This window comes from Magnolia sinica, chromosome 9, assembly GCF_029962835.1.
Source record: "Magnolia sinica isolate HGM2019 chromosome 9, MsV1, whole genome shotgun sequence".
NCBI classification, from domain to species: domain Eukaryota; kingdom Viridiplantae; phylum Streptophyta; class Magnoliopsida; order Magnoliales; family Magnoliaceae; genus Magnolia; species Magnolia sinica.
The window spans coordinates 13,712,958-13,735,765 of NC_080581.1; the positions used below are offsets into that span (position 1 = coordinate 13,712,958).

At 37.3% G+C, this 22,808-nt stretch overlaps 1 protein-coding gene across 2 annotated transcripts; it reads left to right on the top strand.

Moving 5' to 3' along the window:
* The first annotated feature begins 19,973 nt into the window (after positions 1 to 19,973).
* LOC131256940 (chaperone protein dnaJ 8, chloroplastic-like) lies at positions 19,974 to 22,301 on the top strand. Of its 2 annotated transcripts, XM_058258055.1 has the most exons (3): positions 19,975 to 20,315; positions 20,713 to 20,781; positions 21,976 to 22,301. In XM_058258055.1, the coding sequence occupies exons 1-3, from the start codon at positions 20,127 to 20,129 to the stop codon at positions 22,165 to 22,167; spliced, it is 450 nt and encodes a 149-aa protein (XP_058114038.1). In that variant the 5' UTR covers positions 19,975 to 20,126; the 3' UTR covers positions 22,168 to 22,301. The 2 variants fall into 2 exon arrangements, with proteins under 2 accessions (XP_058114039.1, XP_058114038.1); XM_058258056.1 differs by lacking the exon at positions 20,713 to 20,781 and having other exon boundaries at positions 19,974 to 20,315.
* Positions 22,302 to 22,808: the final 507 nt, after the last annotated feature.

Sequence of the window (22,808 nt, forward strand, 5' to 3'; positions counted from 1 at the left end):
TGTACATGCTAAATTTGATAGAAGAAATGATCGTGGGTTCCACTGCGGCTATTAATATATAAGAAAGCTGGGCCTAAGGGCTTGTTCCGAGCTCGTTGGGTCTGATTTCACTTATCTAGTCTCAATTTTAGGGCTATGTGCAGATTTTGGGCCTCCATGAATGGTTATCGATGGACCACTTTTGGGGCCTAATTTTAGTATATTTTGGTCAGTTCTTTTAATTTGTTTTGGGCTATATTTGACCAATTTTTTTGTCTGATTTAGCCTATTTTTGGGCTCAACTATATGCATGTTTTAAGCCCATTTATTTGTACCCCATTGAGGCCTAATTGTAGGCTTGTTTAAGCCTAATTTCAAAAGTTTAATTGAAGAATATTTAAGGAATTGATTTTTCATCGTTGAATTCTTGATTAACCACTTAATTGGTGTCTTTGAAATATAATGTTTAAATTATTTCTTGATTAATTGAGTATGTGAGTTATAAAGTTTTATTTTGGATTATCAGTGTTGATCACTTAGGCCTGATTTATCCACTCTAGTGTAAAGCGCATTGGACAATATTTATAAGCGTCATGCTCATCCAGTTTATAAAGGTCTAAGCATTAATAGAGGCTAGACAAACCACAAACAATGACTCATATGGCTTAGTTCACTCATCTCTTTATCTATGAGGTATTGAGAATATCCACCAAGAGTGATTGGATAGGCTGGGGTCCTGGTTTCTAAGACTTAATAAATACTCTTTGTTATGTATTCCACTAAAGTAGTTATTGACTAAAGATACCTATAGGGTCTTAGATTCAAGGGCTTGGTGCAAACGATATGCATTAAGGACAAATGAAGTGGCATTTGTCTCCAAACAAGCAGTGTTCTACCCAAAGGAGTTTACTATCTGGTTGGAGCCAAACAAGGTGGGGGTGGATGGTGTTAACAATATAGGATCATATGGTCCATCTTTCCATAAAGGTGTTGGATTGTTTAAGCCTATATTGTTGATATTCAGCCAGCCTTATGTTGTGAAGACCACTCGTGTGTTGTGATCTTAACCTAAAGGAGAGAGTTGTAACGATACACTGGGTTTTATATCAAGATTTAATGATTAGGCCAGTTATCCTGGATAATTTGATTGACTACCCCGTTGATTAGGTAAAGTTTTTGACAATAAATATTTTTTGTTTGATGCTTAAGGTTTAAATGGGTGTTTCCTCTTATGCGAGCTGTTGTACCTTTTATATTATAGTTATGAACATTAAATCCATCCTCTCCCAAATTAAAGGCCTCCCTACTCTTAATGACTCAAACTTCTTGAGATGAAAGGAGGCATTGGAAATAACTATTAGCTGTATGGAATTAAGCTTAGCCCTAAATGGGGATCAACCTCTAAAACCAACTGAATCAAGCCCTACCTATGATATTGTAAAATATAATATGTAGGAACAGATCAGTAAACTAAGTATAAAGATCATTAGACATTTCATTCTTAAGTCTTTTCGTGGGGGTATGCCTGAGAAAGAGAACGTGAAAGAGTTCATAAAAGAAATCAAAAAGATGTTTACCAAATCTAATAGAGTAGAGACTACATTGCTTCTTACTAAAATAATATCTCCAAAATACAGTGGCGATGGAATTAGGAAGCATATCATAAAGATGGCTAAGTTTACGACCAAGTTAAGGGTACTTTAGGTGAACATTACAGAAGGTCTAGTGGTCTAATTAGTATTGATTTCTCTTCCTTCCAGCTTCAATACTTTTAGGGTCAAATATAATACTAAAAAATAGACATTAACCGAGTTAATATCGTACTGTATGCAAGAGGAATAGAGACTTAGGAGGGAATGACAAGAGAATGCTCATTTTATGTACTTATCTCATGGAAATAACCCAAAAGAAGAGAAATATAGGTTCTAGGAATAAGGGTAAGAGTAAAAGGAAGATGGCAAGTGATAGATCAGAGTTGAATGATCAAAACAATGTGATCGGACCTTGATACTTTTGCGATAAGGAGAATCACTTAAAGAAACAATGTCATGGGTATAAAGCTTGACTAAAGAAGAATAAGAACAAATATCAAAGTAAATATTCTTATTTAACGGTTTTCAAGATTTTAATTGACACATATTAATTATGATGTGGATTAATTATGGGCTTGGCACTCACATCTTAAATCATGTGCAATGGCTTATTAAGAGACAAACTCAATGATGTAGAGAATTGAGAGTGATAGTTTTGTATTTTTTTTTGAATACATAAATTAATTTACATTTTGAAAATTTAGAACTCTTTTATTTTTATCTTATTGTGTGCTATAAAATATTCATTTTTTTTAATTCGAATATTGGTTTAGGCCTTAATACATATTCAAGTATGAAATGTGGATGTGAATGAATGACAGCCTTGTATATAAACAATAGTCATGAATAAGTTCGATTCTTAAAAGTGATATGCACAAATGATTTAGTTTAGATAAAGAGTATTATCACTTTGAGGTGGATACATCTATAATGACATTCACGACATTAAGTTAAAAAGTCATAATAAAATTTTTGACTTGGAAAGAAAAATGAGACGCATGTTTCTAATTTCAGAGAATATTGATATACGCAACATGAGATCCTCTCTCAAAATAATATATGCTCCTTAATTGTTGATTAGAGAAGGAACAGTGGGAATCAGTCTTAAGTATTGTGATAGTTTTAGGCCTGCACATTGTGGGAGAAATTGTGGGTATATTATCTATAAGTTAAGTGAATAAAGGTAATAAAGATATTCTGTTCACGTACAGTAACACCAATCGAGTAAAATTGATAAGATAAATAAGTTTGGACTACACTTAGTGCCTCATCAATGAGAGGTTCAGTTTCATGGCATGAATATTATTGCTCATCAGGATGCAATGCAAGCACTTGTGATATCATGCATTGGAACAAAATTTTAACGTCTATCATAAAGTCAGATGTTAGACATTGGGGTATTACGGTCCTCTAAAATAAGGAAGGAACAAAAGGGCACACGTTGCGGTTCCTTGAAAGGAAGATGATTTATAATTGTCAAGTGTTTATTAACCCCAGCTGATAATTGTATCATAGGGTGCTCAGGATCAGTGGGAGTATAAACATAATGATGGCATACGCATTTCAGATAATTAAGATTAATTGATGATTTAAGTTTTGATCTTTGTTCTCATTGCACATGTATAAAGAGAAATGGATATATAAGGTTAGCTATGAATGAGGCCGAGACATCTCCTGATAGAGATGATCAGACTGCTTGGAAGTCTGCATGTGGGTTTCAACTAGCATGAGATTTTCATATTCCGCACTCATACTTTCAGTATCTATGTCATTGAAAATGCTGTCATTGTGATCATGCCTGGTCCTACCTCGATAAATGAAGTGATGATTGTCATAGTCTAATGTCATTAGTTTCAATGGATTGGATAATTCAATATACTTCTTGAGATCCATTAAAATTTCTAGTAGAGTCTCGAGCTCGTTAAATAAGTATTAGATAATACATTACATATTAAAGATTTCTATAAATGTCCCAAGTGGGAGAATGTTGGAATTGTAAGCCATGTATGACATAATTCTGTTAAGCGATATAATGATTAGTTTGGATTGATCGTATGACCATTAAGGTGAGACCCACGCAGTTGATGCGTATACACAATTTTATTGGTATAAAGTACTATAGACAACTTTGATAGAGTTGTATTGGAGAATGACTTCTCTCCTACGATGTGTGAGATTGAGAAGTCATAGGCAAGTGGAAGAGTTCTACGATGGGTAAATTCTTTATATATCTATTATCTATTTAAAGTGCATTTGATCCCCAACTCTATACATAATTACATGCACGTTCTTCTCCCTATTAGAGAGCGTACAGACATGGATGTATATGATGCGGAAGACTGACATGCAAAAATCTTCTCTAGGGTTCTCATTAACCACACAGTGGTTATCAAGATACACATTAAAATACTTGTATATGTTAGATTTGATGCAAGTGGCGATCATGGGATATACTGTGGTTCCAACATATTCATTATGTGCTTCCATTGATGCTCTCCTTTGGCCTAAAAAAATAATCTTAATTGATCATTAAATGGACCACACGAGAAATAAGGATGGGATGTCTACCATGAAAACTTTTATATTGTATTTGGGACCTACTATTATCGGTAGAGGATATCTAATTTGTAAGTGAATTATGCTTTGTTGCTCTTTTAAGGCCCCACAATCAAGTCTTTTATGTAGTTTGCTCTATGTGGTGTGAATACCTACTTTACACATTGTAAACACTTTATAAGTTAGCCAAACACATAATTTATTTAGCTGTAAGCAAATTACCACTTAAAAGTCAAATAAAATAGGATATAAACAGTTTACACCTGAAAAGAGTTTTATGTATAAATTATTTACGACCTGAAACTCTCTAGGCATCCAAATGACTCGTAGCTATAATCTCTTGAACGATTACGAAATGTGAATGGTGGGGTTTATCAAAATGATTATCTCGTGGAAAAGTTATGTCTGTCCACTCATCATATAAATACAAAATAATAGATGGTTTGATAAAACTCATATTTCTGGCCCACCTGATAAGTGAAGTTGAATGATTTTTTGCCCAATGATTCAAATGATTGGTAAGACGGGTCTCACCAATAATAGTCTATTTGCTAAAAAAAAATCTTCAAAATTGAATAATTCTGAAAATTAATGTGAACCAATAATGTATTTTATTCATTAATTGTCAACTTCTTGGCCCTCTATTGGAGGTCTAGAAATTCTATATTATAAGTTACTTTGATTTATGGAGTTAACATCACATCATGGAGATCTAGTGAACTCATCACATACTTGAGTATTTTGAAAGTCATTGATAGATATTTATAAATTAATATTAAAATGACGAAATGAAATCATCCATGAATAGTCATCCAAGTTTTAAAATTTTGATTCTTAATTATTTGAAATTCGTGCATTCAACCATTCTTAGAGATTTGAGATGGAAACTGTCATTTCTCAATTATTTCTGTAAGAAGAATAAGACTCACACTTTTATAAATGATGAGAGCAGTACGAATTTCACACTCTGCAATTACTTTATCTCCTCTCCACGTCTCTACACAACATAAATATGAGTCTATATCTTTCTAAAATATCCTGCATACATGGAAACATGAAAGCGTTACCATTCATGTATTTAAAATACAATTACAACAACATGGGGCCCACCAACATACTTAAATCTAAATAATTAAATGGTGAAAATAAATATGATCAATTTAAGCCATTGATTCATATAAGCTTACTTAATAGAAAATTTTACATTCTCTCACTTAGTTTATAATAATCAATATCAAAATTTAGAAAAAAAATTGTTAAATTATTTAATAGAACATATTTATTAAAAATTTCCTGATGGGTATCTACTAAGTTTTAAAATCACCGTCGTTGATTGATATAAGTAACATTTTTCTGATCTCGTTTATTAAGACTATTGATGTTGGATTTGTTTACACTATATTTTGACACGTCCGCTCGGACCAATGAAAAGCCGCCATGTGTCGGCACTAAGTACTAATGACGAATGAAATCTTACTCGCGCCTCGAGGATATCTTTTACCCCTTATCTTTCAGCGACATATCACACCTTAAAAGCAGCATGTATCATAGCTGTATGTATTTATACCTGATTTATCATAGCTAAATCAAACAGTCTAGAAGATGTCACCTGACAGTCATGCCATATATGTTGTAGATCGACTTTAAAATGAGGAGTTAAAGACTTGAACATAGGAGAGCATTAATGCTATATTTTTATCAAACACACTCTCTATAAAGCAAAAATCTTATTAAAGTAAGTTTTTCTACAAATGTTAAATGTTAAAAATTCTATCAAAGTAAATGTTTGTCAAGCATTAATGTTAGAGTCATACTGAAAATGACTCTCTACATATGGTAAAGTCAAGTGACGTGAGAACTCTGGTAACTTTCCAATGAGGGGATCTAATAATATTATAATTCAATCTAATACATGATCCAAATGAGCGAGTCTCTTTCTTATACACGTGGTCGTACGCGATAAGTTATGCTTCCACAGAGAATCAATGAGATTTGTACGAACAACTATTCAAATATTCCATTATACGGAAACCTATGCATTCTCACCCCCCCTCCCAAGCCTATATGAGGAGCATGCGACAAACAGCTCCAAGCCCACGCCTAATACAATGTCTCATACATGGTGCAAATGCTGCTTATCTCAGTTTAGATTTCTTCACTTCTGTCCAATAACGCTGCAGAATATTTGGAGTTTATGTTTGCTTAGATCGCTACTGTCCAGTGCTATCATTGCAGTATGCTTAGGAGTAACATAAATATCCACAACCCTCCATTGTCGGATCCCCAATTAACTGAATCATTATTTAAAAGATCATACTCTAATTAGATCTTACTAACCAACCGCCTCGATTGTTTGTCCATACAGGCGTATATATTTATTTTATTTATACGCCAATTGTATTGAGATTCATATACAAATTAATTAATAAAATCATCATCGTTATTTTTTTTATTTTTAATCATTCCATCATTATTTTATTGAGAATATGAGGCATATGGTCATTATTCAAAGAAAAGTCTTTAACATAAGGCAAAAAAAATTCATTTAGAAGGATTAATCACTACCCTTCACAAATCACCTGATCGATATAACTGTCAATGCTTGAGAGGGCGGGCGAGTTTTTGAATTCAATCTCAATTGGTACATATTAGTGCGAGGGGCACCACCATTCAATCAAACTTAAGTCAAGTACGACTCCGGCGTGCTCGTACTATCCTAATTACACTTATTAACTGAATACAGGCCCTTACTAACACGTGCGACATCTTGTTTAATTGAGTTGCACAAACAAGATCATGGTGGCCATCATAAGATTTAATCTTAATGATGTATGACATATTATGATCACAAATGCTAATAATCACAAGAATTTATATCAAAGGAATAAAATATTGACATGAAGAATGTATACTCAGTGAGATCACATGTGCCCATCTCTAAGTAATATAAGTATCTCTATTAACAGTATTACATATCTCCATTTAAACTCAATATTTCGGTTACTCATAACACATGCATATTAAAAAATAGAAGGAAAAAATAAAATGTATAACAAAAACATCAATATATAGTAAAAAAGAAATATCAAAATGTTTATACATAAATCAAAATAAATAAAACTCCCAATAATTAAAAATATTATAGGATAACTATTCCCATTGAAGTCACATATTTCTTAAGCAGTGTAATATATAAGTCCTCAACAAGTGGATCCACTATCATTTTTTCTTTATGGCGATAATTTATATAGTTACTTAAGAAATTTATACTCTCCTTTACATCAAGGTACCTTGGTGTTTCGACCTATGTGAGTATTTATCGTTATTAAAAAAGTTAATTGTAAGCTGCGACAAGACTGTCACATGAAATTTAGACAATTTTAAGATTAATATTATAATCCGTAATCTAGAGAAAATTTTGTTGTAGTTACATCGTTCGATTTGTGGTCTTGCAATAGGTTATGTATTCCGCTTCCATAGCAGATGAAGGTATAACAGTTTGTTTTATGCTTTTTTTATGATAGTTCTACCAAACATTATGAAAATGTAACTAGAGGTAGTTTTTTTTATTGTCAAGACAACCAATAAAATCTGCATTTATATATTTGACCAACCTTAGATGAACAGATCTTTGATATGTGAGTGTCAAGTCCTTTTGTCCAATGTAAATTGTGCACCACTTTCTTTGCAAATATCTAAAGATTCATTTCTATATTGCAAAGGTATATACCCACATTCTAACTGTAAAAATAATATCCAAGCACAAACAGACTTAAGCAAAACAACTTTTTAATTAATCAATGATTCATCGTAAAACTCAATTCCAGATGATAACTTTTTCATAAATAAATGTTACTTTTATATGTATTTTTTAACCTTACATATACATGTTACTTTCATATTTTCATATGGTGTCAAGTCAAAGTTTTTATGACTACCTTTATTAAGGATATGTATTATTTTTTTAGGATGTATTTTTGGAAGAAATTAAAAAAATTGATTATTTTCAATATAATTTCGATCATCACAGATGAAGTTTATTCTTATCTTAAAAATACTATTTTACTAAAGTATAAATATAAATTGATGGTTATAGCCTTCATTATACAAGAATTAATGACGAATGTACAATGTTGAAAACCCACAACTCGATATATCAAAGTTCAAAATCATTCTTAAAGTTTTTAATACTAAAACAACTCATTCAGTTGAGACCCACATAATGGACCATTACAATCATCAAATCATCTCTTCGAGTGAAGCCTAATGGACTACACATGCTAGTTATCTTGAGTGGCTATACCCATTCACTCTATCACATGTGTGAAAACTGAACTGATCTTTAAGATCCATTGAGGACTATACGAGACTTATCTAACCATCACTAGGCTACTATGTATGGTACATATATAGGCGGATAAAAAATAATAATAATAATATGCTTCACTTAATGAATGGACTGGATGCGCCTTTGATGGATTCGAGGTTGGTGGATCCCCGACTGTGGGGCCCACCTTGATGTATGTGTACTATATCCACGTCATCCATCCACTTCGGCAGCTCATTTGATGATACGAGCTTTAAAATGAAGTAGATCCAAATCTCAGGTGGGCCACACCAAAGGAAACATTAGTGATTGAATGCCCACCGTTAAAAACTTCATAGAGCTCACTGTAATATTCTTTCGCCATCCAACTTGTTGATTAGGTCACATAAACCTAGATGAAGGGAAAACACAAATATCAGCTTCATCCAAAACTTTTGTAGCCCCAATAAGTTTTTAATGATCAATCATCAATATTTCCCGTGGCATGGTCCATGTGATATTTTATGTTTGGGCTCATGCCATAAAATGAGCTAAAAAAAATGGATGGATGGCGTTGATATAATACACATACATAATGGTAGGCCCCACAATCAGGGATCCACCGACCTAGGTGAATTTGAAGATTCATTAAAGACGCATTCCAATAGACTAGCTTGATTCTTGAGTATAATTATCAGTCAAGCTCCACTCAAATTTCCACACATATTCTAAGAAGGTGTGGAAGTGCGTGTGGGTATAGAATGACATCTGGATTAACAAACCTAAAGCAGATTAGGCGGGGCTTGTTCATGTCAATTCAATCAAACAAGGCCATTCTTATGAACGAGGGCTTATATTCAGTTTTTGTGTGTAGGTATGATGTACGGGCATGCCAAAGTCTATTCAACTCAAGGTTTGACAAAATCATTGATGTTGACCCGCATTGATATGGACAGATTAGAGACTGGACACAGGATCCAATTATCTTCTCAACTACCAATTGTGCTCAGCATTCATGCGTTTATGAAAGGATAGGGGTTAGCCATTCTTAATGGATTCTTTTTCCCTTGTGATAATAGACATGAGGGTATGGACTTAATGACTTTTTCATTCCCCAGTACTTTCAGTTCAATATTTCTCAAAGGAACAAGAATATACAAATAAATAAAAGAATGCTAAACAATGTTGATTTTATTACAATTTAAATATATGACTCATTAACAATCGACAAAGTGTTAATCAACCAAATGAAGTAAACAACAAAGAAAGATAAATACCTAAGTCATCTATTAGAACAGATGATCGAGGCGGGTGGTCAACAAGATGTGACTGAATGGGTATAATCAGCTAAATCATAACTTAATTAATCATGTATCTACAACTTAAAGTTGCAGATATTCAATATACTCTTAAGATACTGTAGTAGAAACTGCTAGGTAGTAGCGATCTATGTTAGAACTAGACTAGGTTATGCTAAGATAAATGAGAAATATAAATGTAAAGTAGATAGATATATTTGGCATAATACCTAAAGCTTTTCTTCATGTGCTCATTTTGTGACTCGTCGAGGTGACAAAACTCTCGCTAGATTTCCTTGCTAATCTTGGATTCTCCGTGCTTCTAGGTATAGAAATCCCTTGGACGGATTCAAAATTGCTAGCTTCTCAAATCTTCTTCTTGTAGTATATTCTTTCGATGAGAGATATTCATGACCTACTAAATGGATTTAGGATCAAGCCTCAGGAGCTGATCCCAGGCCTCAAATCGATCATGGCTAATCAACATCTCTCACTCTGTTGGATGGTCCCGATTGAACCACCTCTTGTATATGAGCATGGGTCTTCGTTCCTTGATATTTGGAGTGTTAGAAGGGATAGATGGACAGGACCTATCACATCTGGATCTCCCAAACTCTTGATCCCAATCGGGCCTCGGCCACGAGATTAGGTCCTCAAGCTCTCATATTCTTTTTATTCTGATTGAACCATGGCTTGGGACCTGATCTGGCCAATGTGTCTGTTTCTATAGACTCAGGTCCAATCCGTATCCGGATTCGCTTGGATATCGGTTTGATTTTTCGATATTCAGAACCTTCTAGAATTCTCCAGAGTCTCTGAACGTCTGTAGGAAGATCACGTATTTTGGAAGGGTTGTAAGAGATGAGTTTGTTAAGGGTTGCCAGATACGTAATAAGATTTGTTCTCTCAGTGGGTCTCTTATAGTTGTCACGCCTCAAACTCGGAAAACGGGCTCACAAAATTCCCGATCGCCGAATCCGGTGCCGACAGCCTCCGTAGCACCCCATTCTCGGCTCCCAGCGCCCATACGCCAGATTCCGATCCTGGGATCCTACAAGGAGGATTTTCAGTATGAAATTTTTTTGTAATGGAGCATAACCACAAGCATAACTAAGTCATAAAACAACAACACCACATATCCACTATAACAAAAACTTTAAGTACAATGCGTATGAAAGGGAAATACAATATAATGAAAGTAAAAGAAACTCCAGAAGCTCGGCTGCACGCTCCAAGCTCAACGCTGCTGCAACCTAACGCCACCTGCACGCATCTATCGTGCATAAGCTTATATAAAGCTTAGAGGGTGGTGAAAGTGTGTGTAATGCGAGTGCCAAGTGTATAATATTAGAGTAATGCGGAAATATGCGGTAAGTCCATGAATGCTATCAGCTATAACAAAGCTATGTGATGCAAGGCATGAATGTTATCGGCCATACCAAGGCCATGCGATGCGAGGCCTAAGTAGCCAAATGTCATATGCGAGATGCAAAGCAAGCGTGCCAGTACTCATCATATCAATACAGTTCCTCTCTGGATATCACCGGGGTCTAATACACCTCACACTGACTGCCTCCTCCCTAGCTGCATAGTCAAGCAAGTGGAAGAGACCACACTATCCGCCTGACCAGTAGTCTGCCAATATCTACCCGGCTCGTCGATAGCGGACTCATTTGCGAGCTGGTCAAACTTAGCCTAGCTTATAGCCCCCTCACTCGAGCGGATAAGGCCACACCCCCTTCCAACCGACCACGAAACAGTGGGAGACGCGGCCTACTGGTATTCGGCACTCGGGCGCTCGTGTATCCACTCGGTCTAGACGTTGGAGCATCTCCTGGTACCAAAAAGGTTCTGGGACTTTCACCCAAGGACATCCTAAGTGCCCATAGTGCTAAAACCAGGCATTTTCGGTATCCGATATGGCCATCCACGATGTGTTTATGGAGCCATGACCCTGATGTCGCTAGGGCGTGCAGTGAATCATAACACACAATGCGAAATGCATGAGTCAAACCGTCAGTCATGCAGAAATCTCACGCGTACCACGCGCTCATGTGGGGCACTCCGTCTCAAAAGGAGTCCCGTAAATGTCTCAGCCCAACGGCTTATGCTATGATCAAACATTCCTCATCTCAAGCATACATATGATGCGTATGGACATGAATCATGGAAGTGCACTAAGCATGTTATAAAGTAATGAACTATCAACAAGTATGGGCCTATTAATGGGCCCTAAGGAGAGTCATAATGCGGACATTTAACCAACATTATTTTTACAATGTGGTCATCAAACTAGCATTGTTCCCTAGGCATGGCCCGCCATAAAATATTATTTCATAAACCAAGGGGGAATCACACATTGCAATGGACCCTAAGGACATCCTGTTGGGCCTCGACCCATGGGCCTTGGATACATCAAATGTGCCGTATCACATGGGCCTTACATTCATCAAATGGGCCGCATTAATGGGCCCCCACCAACGGGCCTTATGTACATTGCAATGGGCCATATCCCATGGGCCTTTGAATACATCACAGTGGGCCTCGCATATATCAGGATGGACCTTAACAACAGGCCACAAATACATCAAGGTGGGCCTCCTCAAATGGGTCTTATGAATATCAAGGTGGGCCTCCTCAAATGGGCCTTAAATATGACAGGTGGGCCACATCGCATGGGTCATATGCATATCAAATGGGCTACACCCAAATACAAGTGGTGGTAATGATTTCCACCATTAAATTTCTAAGGCCCACCATAATATTTATTTCTCATCCAGTCTGATTATGAGGCCTCACAGATCTGAATTAAAATGAAAGATCAATATCATATTTGGTCCCAAATTTAGTAGACCAAGGGTCTTAATGGTGGGCCTTCAAACCCACTGCTTTCTATAATGTGGTCCACCTATTCCTAGATCCGTCTCATTTTTTTTTTGAAACTCAGGCTTTAAAATGAGCTTTCAAGTGGTTGGATGACTTGGATGCAACACATGCATCATGGACCATGGATTTGATTCATTCTTTAGCTCATGCTCAAAAGTGAGTTTGCAAAATGGATTGACGGTTTGGATGCAACACATGCATCATGGTGGGTCCCACCGTCCAGGTGTGGACGGTGTGGATAAACACATAAATCATGGTGGGGCTCACTGGCCGTCCAGTCACTGGACGGCAGTGGTAAAACACATATATCTGGGTGGAATCCACCGTCCACAGCATTGGACGGTGGGTCTAGAACACATACATCACTGTGGGTCCCATGTGGGGCCCACCATAATGCTTATATGGCATCCAATCCGTCCATAAGGTCACTCAGACCTAGATGAAGAGTACAAACAAATTTCAGCTTGATCCAAAAACTTCCGTGGACCCAAAAAGGGTTTTAATGGTATACATTCAATCCCACTGTTTCATATGATGTGGGCCACCTGAGCCATTTATAGGTCTGATTTTTGGGTGGCCTACTGTCCCACAGGGGACACAACAGATGCACGGTGTGGATGTGCAAAACATATCACGGTGGGGCCCACGTATGGGACCCACTTCTCTGCCTTCAGCGTCAAATGCAGGACGCCGTGCGTCCTATTTAAAGTATTTTTTTTTTTTTTTGAAATCTCTTTTTTTTGAGGTTTTTCATATATAGGGCCCATATCAAGTGAATCCATTCCATTCATTGCATTCCATGGCTCAGGACAAGCCAAACAAGTCCAACATCGAATATATTTCGGCGCGCAGAAAAAATTAAAGAGAATTTAAACGGTGAGATCACTATTTTGAAAGGAATGGCCCGCCAGAAGCTTGGATCAGTTTCATCTTTTGGCTCAACGCCTAAAATGATCTCGAGAATAGAATGAACGGCGTGGATTGAACACTTACATCAAGGTGGGGCCTACATGAATGGCACACCCAATAAGCTTTGGAAAAGCTAATATTTGTGTTTTCAAGTAACGTCCAGGGACGTCCCTGGACGTCTGGACATAACACGTGAATTGGGGTGGGCCATGCTTAGGCGGGCCATCACATGGTGGGGTGGTGTGGATCACATACACATGCAAGATGGCCTCACCCACAAATGGATTTGGGTCCAAACCATGCTTCATGGTGGGGTCCATTCAGGTGGACCATATGGCCATTCCATCACACACCAAGATAAATAAATAAAAAGAGAGGGAGAGAGAGAAAAAGGAGAGTGGGACACGCGTGATGGAGGGACCCCGGCACTATGGGCCCTCCATTTCAAGCATCCAATCGTACATCAAGTGGGTCTCATTGCATATGGGTCCACCAAATTGAAAATCAACGGTGAAGATCCTTTCTCCACCAAAATAGAAGGTCTAGATGACCCTATTCATGCAAGAAAATAAACATCATGATGGGGTCCATGGAGAATGGCCCCATCATGGAATGATCTTACGCATCAAGGTGGGCCATTGGCCACATCAAGGGTCCAAAGTGAGATCCATACCATTGATCGGTAGGCCTCACTTGGCCCATCATAAGAACATGAAAACCTAGTCTATAGAAGCACCCACCGGTCAATCTTCTCGATCCGTTGAAATGCCGATCTCCTTAAGCTTCACTTTGATGGTTGAAGATAAGAAGTGAAAGGCTAGGATGGAGGATTTGGGATGGGAAAGTGAGCCACACACATGCACTCTCTCACATGGAGAGGCTTGGACGTGAGCTCTCTCTTTGGTTGCTTGGAATTGAGTTGAGAAATGAGAAAGAGAGAGGGAGAGATGGGATGTAAAGAGAGAGAGAGTGATGGATGTGAGTGATGGGTGAGGTGATGTGTACTTGACTAGCATGGGTGTGTAAGAGAGAGGGTGAGAAAGGGTTGACTTTGGAGAGAGAAAGCATGGGTTACTTGTACTTGACATGAGGTGATGGATGGGATTGATTGATGGGATTGATTTGACATATTGTAGAGATTCTCTTGGGATTACAAACGCGCGGCATTTTCTTTGAAATAAATGCCGGCTCACATCTTCCTGCCAGGGTATCGGATCGGTGCGAGAGACGCGGCCTCGGAACCGCGGCGACGGTGCGGTCGCAATGGTACAAGTCTTGATTTAAGCCGACTCAAATGTATAGCATAAGGCTTAGGGTCGATCGCAACGTCGATTATACGTCACAGGTTGCCGAAATTCGACAAGAAGGATCGCGGGACTTGATGGAACAGTACGGACTAGGATATGGGTCTTACAATAGTCGTGTTAGGCATGCTACCTCATTAATTGGTACGATAAACGTGACCACGTGGCTTCCTTCTACTCGTTCTCTTTATGAATGCGTAAGGGTAGTGTCTTCACATTAATAACTGAATGTATAATATCGAAGGAAGTTCAAACTAAGATACTCTTTGCCAAGAGTTGGATTTTTACCGGTGTTAGCCTCGTAGTATCAACATGTGGTAACCTTTCATTAGTCCATGTCATAGTGTCAAAAATGGGTATAAAAAAGGTTATTATCGTGGTGCCCAATTTGATGTATGTATTCTCTATCTATATGCCGTACATCCGTTTTGACTGATCACATTAGGGTGTGAACTTGGCTGCAACCTTTGAACCAACTATGTGGGTGGGACCCTGACCCTAAGGCCTACCTATATGTATGAATTGAATATCCATGCCATTCATCTGATTTTCCAGCTTATTTAAGGGCATGGTCCTCACAATGAAGGAGACACAAATTCCAAGTGGACCACACAACATAAAACATATTTAACGCCCACCATTAAAAACTTGATAGGGTCCACCTTAATGTTTATGGACCATCCAACCTATTGATAACGTTACACGTACTTAGATGAAAGGAAAAAAAATCAACTATGCTTGGTACAAAAATTTTATAGCCCACGGGATTTTTAATGGTCAATAATCACTGTTTCATGTGGTGTGGTCCACCTGATAATTGTATTTGCTTTATTTTTGGACTATACCTTCAAATAAGTTGGGAAAAATATATAGATGGTGTGGATATACAATTCATATATGGAGGTAGTGACGCAGGAGAGGATGTGAGGTCGAACACCGTCTTCCTCAAGAGGATAACTATTCCAAATCCACGGAACTTCTCTGGACTCCGCATAGAGACTTCTCGAATCCACGAGGAAATAAAGCAAGAAAATAGAAACAAATTCTAATAAATTCAAAATTGATTGATGAATGAAATAAAATGAGTTCACAACTCTTTAAATAGGGATACCAAGCAATGAGAGAGAAATCAGAATCAAACTACAATTAAAACTCCTAGAATTCGCGACTTATTATAAACAGTAAACTTACTATTTATAGACGGTCGTGATGTCTACTAGCGCAAAAGGTTTTCGGCCAAAAATAGTAAGTATCCTATTTGGTTTCACCAAGCTGTTCTCCTAATTTTTCTAAGCTCTTTTCGCGCTGGGCGCAACTCCTAAAGCCCAATGGATGAAGAGTTGTAATCCAACTAAAACTTATTATTTATAGTAAAAACGGAATTAAAATAAGGAAACGACCATCGATCTGGCGGTATTTCGCAAATCCGGCTTGCGCAACCCGACATAGCAGGGTTGGGTGGTTAAAGTTGCTCGTTCTACCCCCAAATCATATATTTTACATCCGATAACTCATTCCGGATTGCGAGATACGCCTGATTTAAGGTCCGACGGTTCGGATCACTTCTGTCGTCGACTGGGTCTTTTCTGATCCATCTTGGCCATGTAATTGTCCGCGACCCTCTCTACATCAGGTGGGCCCTACTGTCAGGGTCCCACTCACACGGCTGGTTTCAGAAGTGGATTGGCTGGTGTATCCCACACCACCCACCTCAGTGGTGTGTTGACATCACCTAGTTTTATGTGCCTTACCATGAAGCACGTGTTATATTCAAACTGTCCGTCTATTTTGCAAGATCGTTTTAAGGGTTGAGCTGAAAAATAAAACAAATCCAAAGATCAAGTGGACCACACTGCAGAAAGTTGTGGGAGATTTAACATTTACCATTGAAACCTTCTCAGGGGTCACACAACTTTTAGATCAATTTGATATTTGTTTCTTTTCATCCATATTTGTGTGACCTTATGAACAAATTGGATGGAAAAAAGACATTATCATGGGCCCTACGAATGTTTTAACGGTGGGAATCATTGTCACCACTACTATTTATGATGTGGTCCATCTGAGCTTTGAATATGACGCATGCCCTAAAATGATTTCTCCAAATGGATGAACAATGTATCTATCATAAACACATCATGATCAACTATGAAAAAAATTATTAAAAGTTTATGAGCTTCATCCTAATTTTTGAATTGAGTTGATATTTGTTTTTCCCTTCATCAAGTTCATGTGATCTTATCAACGGTTAGATGACAAATAAATGGTAAATAACATTACGGTGGGCCATGGGAAGTTTTTAACGGTAGGTCGTTTAATCACCACTATGGAAGCGGATTGCGTACTGAGTAACTCACTACGCTTAGTGTACTGAGTAAACTCTGTATGGTCCACCATGATTTATATTTTTTATTTGCTCCGTCCATCTATTTTAAAAGATAATTTTAGGGCTTCACCGAAATTGGATTGCGTACTGAGTTACTCAGTATGCTCTTATCGTACTGAGTTACTCAGTATGCTCTTATCGTACTGAGTAAACTCAGTTGGGCCCACCTTGAATGTATGTGATCTATCCACACCGTCCATTCATTTTTCCATCTGATTTAAGGGGTTGATCTAAAAATTGAATCATATCCAAAGATCAAGTGGACCATACCACAGGAAACAGCAGGGATAATGATATCCACCGTTGAAACCTTGCTAGGCCCAACAATGATGTTTATTTGTCGTCCAACCTGTTCATAAGATCGTACAGATATGGCTGAAGTGAAAAAATAAATATAAACTTGATCCAAAATTTCTGTGGCCCAAAGAAATTTTCAACGGTAGACGTTCAATTCAACTGTTTCGTATGGTGTGGTCCATTTGAACATTGTATATGTTTCATTTTTTGGTTGAAGCCCTAAAATTATCTTTTAAAATAGATGGACGGAGCAGATAAAATATATAAATCATGGTGGACCATACAGAGTTTACTCAGTACGATAAGCGTAGTGAGTTACTCAGTACGCAATACGCTTCCTATTTCACCATAGATTTGGATATTCTTTTGGATCATATCCTAAATAATCTAGAAAAACGGATTGACTGCGTGGATATAGAATGGATCCACGGTAAGAGCCGCACCTAATCCGCCTCAAATAGCAAACTTCACTAGATCGGATAATCGGATAAAAGAAAGCATTTCTGGGTAGGAAATAATCAGATGCATTTCAGATACAGTGGCTGTGTTATGGTACACCCATTCTTTTGTTGCCAACTTGTCAGATATATAGAATATCCCACCTGTAAATAATGGTGGGCCATGCTTTTATTTTCACCTGATTAAAAATCAGGCCGGTCCATACCTAAATAAGGACATGGTGTCTAGATCAATGGACAGCCGAAAATATGGAATATTGTATTGTTATTGGATATTAGACCGTTAGATTGGCCTGATTTTCGTAACAGGTAATTATTATAGTGTGGGATACCGTTTGGACGGACAGGATCATCCATTCATGTGAAAGGTGGGCGGTTCAATAATGGCTGTATCTGATTATTTCTCTTTTAACAGGGCGTAATAATGGCACCTGTTTTACACCGTAGAATACTTAGTCTCTGCGGGGTCTACCATGTGTTATATGTAAATCCAATCCGTCCATCATGTGAAAGACATTATTTTAACTGTAAAATAAAAACATCATCCGATATAGAACTACCATGGGCCACCAAAATCGGAACCGCGTAAAATTGCTCCTAAAACCTCTAAGTTCATGCAGTGTGGCCGACCTTAGTTTTTTATCAGAGTTTATTTTAGATTTTTACATCATCATTGTTAGTTACACATGATTAATGGTTTTGATGAAATATATACATCATAATGGCTCCAAACACAAGCATATGGTTGGCATCCCATCCACTTTTGTCTGTGGTGTGGCCCACATGAGTATTGGATTTAAATGATATTTTTAATAATTTTCTAGAATTCAGTATACAATCTGATGGACGGATTGGATTTTACATTTAAAACATGGTGGGCCCTACAGATCTTGCGTGCTTTCCGGGCTGCAAAAAACAGGTGTTGTGGTCGCAGAGGATTCCGTTCCTTTATCCAACTAGCATTTTACATTATCCACTGCGGATGGGAAAAAACGGATAAGCCGCCTAAATTTCAGTTCCTATGAATCACGGCAACCATACACGTGGCAATTGCCAAGCCACAAACGCGTCATTTCATGCCGCGTGTTTGTCAGTTTTTGGATCTAAGAAGGAGTCCCAAAACGATAACAGGACCGGATAAGCCACGCATCAAACAGGTCCACGTCATCCAAGTCCAAAAACATCTATTAGTGTTAGAATGATAGTTAACCATCGTTTCTTAGGTTGTGGTGTCTCATCGATCTGATATGTGTCTAACATCTATGGAAATCCATGCCGTCCTGTGCGTGTCCTGTTATGTATTCTCAAACAATAACACCGATCAAAGTATTAAACCATCTCATTTGGACTTATAACCGTTCAATTTTATTAGTTCTTTTAATATTATCCAATTATTTGAAATTGTATCAATTTAATTTAATATTTAATCCATCGATTATTCTCGTTAATATTTGGACGGTCTCGATTGAACTAAATATAAGACAAGATACCCACCGATTAGACACCACAACTTAAGAAATGACGATGAACAATCACCGTAGTTCTTATCCGGAATAGATAATGTCGAACAGTCCGTCTCCGACCCTTCTTTCCACCTTCGAAAACGGTCGCTCGAAATGCTGCGGAGATTCGCGCGTGGAGAAATTGAAAATGTGAATAGCATTAAACCTACCTAGATGGAATCTCATGCTAGATCCGAGCCATTCTTTAGGTGGCTCGGACGTTTCTCATTATATTCTACTAAAAGAAAATCTAGTCCATTCATCAAAAGAACTACATATACATGAGGTAAACGGCGGTCATAAAGAAAAATTAACAGCGGATCAGAAAGCATCTCGAGATATGAGATCATATTCACATCAGTTCCCAATTTCTACATGCTCAGATCTTCCATTTGTTTCCAATGTAGCATGTACGGTGCGATTCACCTCTTCAATATCCAGTCGCGCGAATCTCTTTATAAACTAAAGTATATACACCCTTAAACTATATATACGCGCAGACGCTCCACCCAAAAACGAATCAGAAATAGAAAATACAAAGAGGCATCGTCGTGTCTTTTGACCTGCTGAAAGAGCTCATTGCATTGGTTTTGGTGTAAATCTCATTGAGATTGTGATTTGGGGAATTGGGTATTGGAGTGTTTGGATTGGAGATGGCGATTTCAATGGATATTGCAAGTGGGTCTTGGATGAAAACTGATTTTTTGAAGGGGAAAAGGAGGAATTGTAAGAGGGTGTGTTGTTCTTCCGCTAGTTTGAGAGATCAATACAGGACACTTAGAATACAACCAGGTGCATCTGAGAAGGAGGTGAAGAAGGCATTCAGAAAGCTTGCTTTGCAGGTAAGCCTTTCATTTTTCTTTTCTTTTCTAATTCGATTTTGTACATTTGATTTGTTTGGGGATTTTTTAATGAGATTTTTATTTTTTTTGGGCTTGAATGGTTTTTTCAATCTTTTGATGGGTTTTTTATTAAAAGAATTTCATCTTTTGATGTGCTTTTAATATATATAAAATGAGATCTTTGGTGGGCCTTTTTGTTTTTAATATATTTATTTATTTTTAAATCTATATTTTGATGTGTTGGCCTTTATATATATATATATATATATATTTGATGTGTTTGTTGTGTGATATTTTGGAATTATAATGAGATTTTTCTTTTTAATGGTCATGATGATATATGGAGTGGGCCTTTGATTGATTTTGGTTGTTTGGGTTTGTTTTTCTCATCTTTCAGTATCATCCGGATGTATGCAAGGGAAGCAATTGTCGGGTCCAGTTTCATCAGATTAATGAAGCTTATGATGTAAGTGATCAAATACCTCAACCCAATTTCATTTCATGGCACATTAAAGAATTGATCCAGTCCGTTGATAACGTGGGCCCTACCATTGAAGATTTGTACCTCAAAAGATCACGGTTATCAATTGTCCAAACCATCTGAATCCGAGGAGATAATAGAATGTGGACCATTATTTTCGGGTCCATTTTATTAATATTACTTTTAGATATGGACTCTACATGGTGGGGTCCACCTGGGATTTCTTGTTAGGAAACAAATGTGCAAGATATATGGATGGATGGACATTTAAGAAGGGATTGCAGACCCCAAAAATGGTTAATTTTGCTATAAAAGTACGTGCAATTTTAGATGGTGGATCAAATAAAATCTCATATTTTTAGAAAATCATAACCCCAAATTCTCTAATGGTAATACATAGAAATTGTATACTTTTTCTACTTTTTTTTTTTCATTTTTTTCGGTTAGCTTGTTAGTACACCCACCCTCATATCACACTTCAGTGTTAGCCACCCCCACTAGGGAATCGATGCCAAGACCTCGGTGTTGAAATCAGGTATTTTTCATTCAGTCTGCCACTTTGAGCTATGCATAGCAGCCCGTTTGGATGCACCCTCAAAGGCTCATTCTAAGCCTAAACTCTGCTTCAATCCAAAATTTAATGTGTTTAGATGTATTTTGCAAATCCTCTCATTAAAAACTTTTTTTTATAGAAACCCGCTCTAAATAAATTCATTTAGACCATTTATAAATTATTTACATGATAGCCATGTATGGTTAGACACTATATTTCCATCCGCCTAGCAGATTACTTTCAACACGACTTAGACCCGCCACAAGGATTACATTTGGCAAAGATCAGGCTCATCCACTCATTTTACATGGACCATACTTGTATTTTGACTTATATATGTCAATCTACATTATTTTATATTACGTGGCCAATCTGATGGGCGGACAGGGCTGATTTTTGCACAAGGTGATCCTCATAATAGGGCCAACCTATTGGACAGAGTGGATGTTGCACCCGCATCACATGTCGAAAGTTATTTGTTGGATGGATAGTAAATTATCATCTAACCCATTGTATATGAGCATTTCTCCCTTTGATTGGGTTTCATGTCTCAAAAATTCTCAGTGATTGTTTATTATTATTAGTAATATTATTAATTTATTTAATTGGTTGTATGGTTTTTGCAGAGTGTGATGAGCAGTTTAAGGGAATCAAGTTCAGATGATACATACTCCTATAATGTATGTAATGATGATGGGTATGGTGAAGAGTCCATGAGGGGCATGCATGATTCCAATTGGGACTTATGGGAGGAATGGATGGGATGGGAAGGTGCTGGCATCAGAGACTATTCTTCTCACATTAATCCATACATTTGATTTTATTTTATTTAATGGCCATGCATGTTAATCATCATGTAAATAAATTATATTTGGGTCATATTTTCTTAATGACCTAGTACATTGTACATGGTAAATAATAAAAGGTCACATCCCTTACTGGGTTTATCTTATTTTAAATCATAAAAGCTTATGTTAGCCTTGCATGAGATTATTTTAAGTTATAGTACTCCTGGTTGTGCTATGATACTTGAATGATATGATCCATGGATCCAGACCGTTCATTAGACCCGACGCACATTTCTGGGTTATGATGCAAAAATTGGACCGTCTGATAAAAATATTCTTTGGAATGACCCAATGGGCTCCAACGAATAGACAATCTTTCTCGTGCTATATTTTGGCAAAGATATTGATTGTCCAAGGTTAGAACCGTTTGGATGGGGTGATTTTTGCTTGATAGGCCCATGGATGAATGCTGGACCTAATGGACTGTCCAGATTGGTTGATTGCAGTGTCCCCCTGTTTTGATGCAACTAAAAGCTCTGAATCGTTTCCCATTATTATTTAATTCAAAAATTATATATTCTTTTTAAAGCTTTGATAAGCAAACACGTGTCCAAGTCCGCCAATGCACACTCCACCATATATGCCAGCATGGCCGGCATTCTGCAAACACT

Coding starts and splice junctions, on each gene's coding strand:
- LOC131256940 (XM_058258055.1), top strand. CDS start 20,127: ATGGCGATTTCAATGGATATTGCAAGTGGGTCTTGGATGAAAACTGAT. Junction 20,316..20,712: donor TCAGAAAGCTTGCTTTGCAG/GTAAGCCTTTCA, acceptor CTCATCTTTCAG/TATCATCCGGATGTATGCAA. Junction 20,782..21,975: donor AGATTAATGAAGCTTATGAT/GTAAGTGATCAA, acceptor TGGTTTTTGCAG/AGTGTGATGAGCAGTTTAAG.